Source organism: Bos grunniens, chromosome 28, assembly GCF_055505025.1.
Source record: "Bos grunniens cultivar Pamir isolate PY7600 chromosome 28, Bosgru_T2T1.0, whole genome shotgun sequence".
Lineage (NCBI taxonomy): Eukaryota > Metazoa > Chordata > Mammalia > Artiodactyla > Bovidae > Bos > Bos grunniens.
The window spans coordinates 44778241-44785496 of NC_141192.1; the positions used below are offsets into that span (position 1 = coordinate 44778241).

The window sequence follows — 7256 nt, forward strand, 5'->3', positions numbered from 1 at the left end:
CGTTTGCTACTATTTTCTCCCATTCTGAAGGCAGTCTTTTCACCTTGCTTATAGTTTCCTTTGTTGTGCAAAAGCCTTTAATTTTAATTAGGTCCCATTTGTTTATTTTTGCTTTTATTTCCAATATTCTGGGAGGTGGGGCATAGAGGATCCTGCTGTGATTTTATGTCGGAGAGTGTTTTGCCTTTGTTATGTCTCTAGGAGTTTTATAGTTTCTGGCCTTATGTTTAAATCTTTAATCCATTTAGAGTTTATTTTTGTGTATGGTGTTAGAAAGTGTTCTAGTTTTATTTTTTTTACAAGTCGTTGACCAGTCTTCCCAGCACCATTTGTTAAAAAGATTGTCTTTTCTCCATTGTATATTCTTGCCTCCTTTGTCAAAGATAAGGTGTCCATAGGTGCATGGATTTATCTCTGGGCTTTCTATTTTGTTTTATTGATCTATATTTCTGTCTTTGTGCCAGTACCATACTGTCTTGATGACTGTGGCTTTATAGTAGAGCCTGAAGTCAGGGAGGTTGATTCCTCCAGTTCCATTCTTCTTTCTCAAGATTGCTTTGGCTATTCAAGGTTTTTTGTATTTCCATACAAATTGTGAAATTATTTGTTCTAGTTCTATGAAAAATACCGTTGGTAGCTTGATAGGGATTGCATTGAATCTATAGATTGCTTTGGGTAGTATACTCATATTCACTATATTGATTCTTCCGATCCATGAACACGGTATATTTCTCCATCTATTTGTGTCCTCTTTGATTTCTTTCACCAGTGTTTTATAGTTTTCTATATATAGGTCTTTGGTTTCTTTAGGTAGATATATTCATAAGTATTTTATTCTTTTTGTTGCAATGGTGAACGGAATCGTTTCCTTAATTTCTCTTTTTGTTTTCTCATTGTTAGTGTATAGGAATGTAGGGGATTTCTGTGTGTTGATTTTATATCCTGCAACTTTACTATATTCATTGATTAGCTCTAGTAATTTTCTGGTGGAGTCTTTAGGGTTTTCTATGTAGAGGATCATGTCATCTGCAAACAGTGAGAGTTTTACTTCTTCTTTTCCAATCTGGATTCCTTTTATTTCTTTCTCTGCTCTGATTGCTGTGGCCAAAACTTCCAAAACTATGTTGAATAGTACTGGTGAGAGTGGGCACCCTTGTCTTGTTCCTGACTTTAGGGGATATGCTCTCAATTTTTCACCATTGAGGATAGTGTTTGCTGTGGGTTTGTCATATATAGGTTTTATTATGTTGAGATATGTTCCTTTTATTCCTGCTTTCTGGAGGGTTTTTATCATAAATGGATGTTGAATTTTGTCAAAAACTTCTCTGCTTCTATTGAGATAATAATATGGTTTTTATTTTTCAGTTTGTTAATGTGTTGTATTACATTAATTGATTTGCAGATATTATATTCCTGGGATAAAGCCCACTTGGTCATGATGTATGATCTTTTTAATGTGTTGTTTGGATTCTGTTTGCTAGAATTTTGTTAAGGATTTTTGCATCTATGTTCATCAGTGATATTGGCCTGTGGTTTTCTTTTTTTGTGACGTCTTTGTCAGGTTTTGGTATTAGGGTGATGGTGGCCTCATTGAATGAGTTTGGAAGTTTACCTTCCTCTGTGATTTTCTGGAAGAGTTTGAGTAGGATAGGTGTTAGCTCTTCTCTGAATTTTTGGTAGAATTCAACTGTGAAGCCGTCTGGTCCTGGGCTTTTGTCTGCTGGAAGATTTCTGATTACAGTTTCCATTCTCTCCCACTTTGCGCCATACCGGACAACGGAGAGAGCTTGTCGATTGTCACTTGCATATTTTTAATATTTATGCAGCATGATAAAACCACAGGACCAAAAAGGAGAACTTGCCCTCCTTTCCAGTTATGTGGATAGGACACCAGCCTCCCTGCAACCTCAGCCCAGCAGTGCAGCTCCTGTGTTCAGTTCATTTAATGTCTGGTCATTCTGCCCCAACCTGGTCATCTTTAAGTTTGAAAAGTAAAGTCAGTGTTGTCAGTAATACTCAGTTCTGTAGTTTGTGTACCAGACTGTCATAGATCTATGCTAGCCAATAGGAATATAGTGTGAGCCATATGTGTAATTTAAGTTTTTCTAGTCATCACATTAAAAAGGTAAGAAGTAGTTGGTATTAATTTTAATAATGTATTTTCAATTCATTGTAGCCAAAATATTATCATTCTGCATATAAGCAATATTTTCAAAATTTTAATGAAATCTGTTACATTCTGCCTTTTTGTCTTAAGCCTTGGAAACCGTTGTGTATTTACACATATAGCACATGTCCATTTACACTGCCCAGCAGCCACCTTTTCTCTCCTCCATCAGGCTGCTGTCTGCTCACACAGTAGCAGTGTCTCACCTGCTTCCAGGTGTTACCCACTCCCAAGCCCAGCCATATTTAATTTCTTTCGGCTCCATTGGTAGCTTATTGGAGACAACCCAAGGCGTGTTCAGATCCCAGAGCACCCTGACCTAGGACTCACTGCGCTGTAACGAGGGCACTGGGGACACACTAGTCAGAAGCAGACTCAGGGCTCCTTGGTCTAAGGCAGCATCAGCAGACTGTAGTATTCAAAGAGCTGTTTTTTCTTGTTCTTTTAAAATTTCTATTTTAAGCATATCTTCTAATGTATATAATACAGTTTATTATTACATGAATGTATTTTACAAATTAAAAATTCGTATTTGGGATGCATCTGGGGTAGAATTTACTGTGGTGGGGGGCGGGGTTAGACAGTTGTAGAACATTTGGGGTGTTGTCCTATTAGCGTGGGAGGGATGGGAGGGGTCTGTGTGGTCAGGCTTGGGTGACCCATTGCTTGTTTCAGGGTTTCAGCTCAACTGCACTGAGGCCATTGTGGGGCTGGCTGAGCCACAGAAGAAAATGTGGCCAAACTATTTTAAGCTGTGGTCCTGGCAGGGAGTTGATAGGGCTAGCCTGCAGGACTATTCTCGTTTCCTGATTTCTTGGTTTATAGAGTCAACAGGCACTTTACACAGGCTCAGGACAGTCATGGGGCCCCTGAGAAGTCCACCTGCCTCCCAGTGCATCCTCCTGTCTCTGCCCCTGAGCACTCAGAGGCAGGACCCACTGCCAGGACTTCCTGCTCCAAACGAAGACGTCTTATGCCTCAATAAACTCTGGTGTAGAGCAGTGAGTCATTCCTGAAATTTTAAAATATTATTGTAACCTCTTTGGAAAGGAAAATTACTAATATTCTTGGTAATGCTCAGTAGAACCTTAAGCTCCCAAATGCTTATGTGTTTTCAATGTTGATTATCTGGAATAGCCATTTTGAATATCCATGAACATCAATGTTTATTTTCTCATTTCTCAAAAATGTATACGTTGGAGGCATTCATTCTATTTTTAATTTAATAGTTTTCAAATAGAAATTAAAAGGATGGCTTTTTTCTGTACAAAGGCTCACAAAGGTATTTATTTCTAAGCCAGCAAGGCCCATTTGGTTCAGGAAGCTTCATCTTAACTCTATTCCTCCAGTGTATAACTGAAACTCATTTGACTTTATGAATTCCAGGATTGAGATAGTTGAAGTTGTAAGGAGCTTGTCTGCGAGAGAATGAAAGGAAAGTAGATTTGAACCCATAGAATATGCTTGGGCGTGTGTCAGAGGGCCCCCCCCCCCCCCGGCCCCTGCCCCTTTTACCAGGAGTTGTCTTTCTTATCCCCACACATAGGGGTTTATTTCCAGGAATCACAGGAGTCACTTGACTCTGAGAGGAATTCTGAATCCTTGCCTCCTTTTTTACTTTGGGGAAATATTTGAGCCCATCCAGAAGGTCACAGTTTCAAAACTGTTCTTTTTTTTGGGTACCAGCCGTTCATGTCTGGTTACAGGGCATGGGTGTAAGTTACTGATGACTGCACTTTCCTGGCCCACAGTTATTTCTGTGATATGTCCAGGTTTTATTTTTGGCTAAATTTTATTTAAATTTTATTTATTTATTTATTAAATTTATTTAAATTTTATTTAACCACCCACAGTGGTTCTGTATGCATCTTGAAGTGAAGCCACATCTGCCTCCATCATTATTTTATTTTTGGCTAAATTCCCACAGTGGTTCTGTATGCATCTTGAAGTGAAGCCACATCTGCCTCCATCATTGACCCCAGCTCTGGGGGTGATTTTTCTTGACTAGAAACAGGGAGCACTGTGGCCTACAAAGCAGTCAAGACTGACAGGGGAAGACATGCCTGTAGAATAAAAGAATCTAAGAACATAAAATCAAAAATAAAGTTTTTCGAGTGACTGACTTTTGAAGTCTGTCCTCAGCATAAGAGAAAGGTCCACGGTCATTACTCTGCAGTGGTAGCCTCGCTATAGTGTTAGCTGCAAGGTGAATTTAAAGAAAGCAAATTTGTAAGTTGTAGGAGACTTTTTATTCAGTTCTGCAATTACAAGGTGCTATCCTGGGGTCGCCCTGAAGGACAGAGCCATTTACTGGGTAGATGCTATTTCCCAAGCAGGTCTCTTTGTTTCTGGACATTTTGTTTTCCATGGCAGACCGCTAAACTCTCTTCTCTTGTGTGTGTCCCCACTACCCCCAGGATGACGAGGACGACAACTTAGGCACAGAGATGAAGGTCCTGCGGGGACACTGTGGGCCAGTGTACAGCACCAGGTTCCTCGCGGACAGCTCGGGGCTGCTCTCCTGCTCTGAAGACATGTCCATCAGGTACTGGGACCTGGGCAGCTTCACCAACACCGTGCTGTACCAGGGCCACGCCTACCCCGTGTGGGACCTGGACATCAGCCCGCACAGCCTGTACTTCGCCAGCGCGTCCCACGACCGCACGGCCCGGCTGTGGTCATTTGATCGGACGTACCCGCTGCGAATCTACGCCGGGCACCTGGCAGACGTGGACTGCGTCAAGTTCCACCCCAATTCAAACTACTTAGCCACGGGCTCAACCGACAAGACGGTGCGGCTGTGGAGCACTCAGCAGGGGAACTCCGTGAGGCTCTTCACGGGCCACCGCGGCCCTGTGCTCTCCCTGGCTTTTTCCCCCAACGGTAAGTACCTGGCATCAGCAGGCGAGGACCAGCGGCTGAAGCTGTGGGACTTGGCATCCGGGACCCTCTACAAAGAGCTGCGGGGCCACACGGACAACATCACCAGCCTCACCTTCAGCCCAGACAGCAGCCTGGTCGCGTCAGCGTCCATGGACAACTCCGTGCGTGTCTGGGACATCAGAAGCTCACACTGTAGCACACCTGCCGATGGCTCATCCAGCGAGCTCGTGGGCGTCTACACCGGCCAGATGAGCAATGTGCTGAGCGTGCAGTTCATGGCCTGCAACCTCCTGCTGGTGACTGGAATCACACAAGAAAATCAGGAACATTGATTTGGATCTTTGATATGACAGACTGGGGCGTGCGAAGGGCTCCAGACGGCAAGTCTTAGGACAGACAGATGGAATCACTGACAGACTGTGAAAGACTCCCCGTGTCCTCCCTTGCCCTGCAGATGTCCTGAAACCACCACTCTCGACTTAGCCCCGAAGTGTGGAAGGATAGGGGCAGGAAGGGTGGTGATGGGGAGCAAATGTGAGATAGGAATCACGGAGATTCCGCTGTGTCCTCGTGTGGCCCTCCCTATCTCTGGCGCCAAGGTGCCCTTGCCTCGCTGGGGCTGCACTTGACCTGAGGATGTTTGCCAGGCACCCTCCCTGGGAGCAGTGCCGCAGGGTCACTGGGTGGAAGGGACTCTATCCAGGTAGGAAAGTGGGAGTGAGAATTAGGAAAGGGGGCAGGGTCATCCTGGCAAATGTCTTTCCTTTTCTGTGATTACAGAGAACCAGGATTTTTTATTATTGTTATTATAATTATTACTGAGAAGAGGAAACCTAGCACTGGCAGAGGGGGCCTTCTCTGCTCTCATCTTTCAGGTTTTACTCCTGGCACTGGCTGTGATACTTGGAATTTTGAGGTTCAGGGAATTCAGAGAACTTGGTCATACAGTGTATTGGGAGAAAGGGAAAGTTCCTGGGTGACAGTCGGACCACTCCAGCCGGCGTGTTTCTAGAAGCGGGTGGGCACGTTTGACTGAGAAGGTCTTGGGCTCTTGCAGCAATGGTGGGAAAGAAAGATTCTTTTTGTGGCTGCACTTCTGTTAACAATTCTCTCCCCCGAAAGGACGGATTGTGGTAAAGAAATGAAAGTAATTAGAAGTGGAAAGTCTAAAAGTGAAAGAATTACAAAATGTTGAATTTCCAAATGATTCCGAGGTGTGGCTTTTCCAGCATCTTTTCCTCCTGAGATCATCCCTCCCACCTGCTTTGCAATAGCAGTTTAATAAACAGTCTGTGAAAAGGATTAAATATTTCTGTTTTCTGAAAAGAGTTATTTTGTATTTTGTTTTCTATTAAAATGTGTTTAGTTTCCAAAAAACAGTGTTGGCATCTCTTTTAACAGGCGGGTGTGTGGGCCGTTTTGGAAGGCACAGGTCACCTGTCTTTGGAGTGACAGCCAGTTGTGCAGACTGGACTCCCCAGCTGCCCTCCTGTCTCCCCTTGTATTCTGTTCAGCTGGCCTCAAATTGTGTTTCTTCTTGGCATTCACAGGGATTGTTGAAAGCATTTAACACTTTTTTACACATCCAAGCTTGCCAGTTGCTGACCAGAGATGACATATATTTTTTTATCTGTAGTTATTTGGTGAGATCCTATTTGCGTTTTCTTTAAAGACCCCATGATAAAATCCCTAAGGGGCATTACAAATGATGTCATTTAACTAACTCCAACCATTTATTGTACCATTTCAGGTAAAGGACTTATTTAAAGATGTAAATGATGTGTGAAATTTTTTAATGTACTTTTAAAACATAATTTTCTGACAAGGACACTAGAATTCTATGCCCAGAAAGTTTTTTTTTAACTTGAGCCTAAAATACTAATTAACAGGAAATGTTTCTTATTCATAAAAACTCATGTATTTGAGACATTGTAAGAAATCTTTGGCAACTTAGCCAGACAGCATCACCTTCCACATGGTCTACTGGTAAAGCCTGGGATTCAAATGTGTTCTTATCTATAATAAATGAGCTCTTAGATTGTGTGGTATATTACTAGAAACCATGAATTCCTAAATTGAGCTGAATCATTCTCAGAAGTGAAAATATCACTGATTTTAGGTTTCATGTTTGTTTTTTAATGCAGAATTTCTTTGATTAAACACATAAATGCCTTAGTTTGCCTTCATACTATGGATCTCATACACA

General features: G+C 42.4%; 1 protein-coding gene across 7 annotated transcripts in view; it reads left to right on the top strand.

Annotated features, from left to right (window-relative positions):
• Positions 1–6427, top strand: part of TAF5L (TATA-box binding protein associated factor 5 like) — a 31827-nt gene extending 25400 nt beyond the window's left edge. For all 7 annotated transcript variants that reach the window (XM_086381660.1, XM_086381663.1, XM_086381662.1 and 4 more), the window contains one exon: positions 4585–6427. In XM_086381660.1, the coding sequence (XP_086237786.1) occupies positions 4585–5382 (798 nt within the window). In that variant the 3' untranslated portion in view covers positions 5383–6427. The remainder of the gene's footprint in view (positions 1–4584) is intronic.
• The last annotated feature ends 829 nt before the right edge of the window (positions 6428–7256 follow it).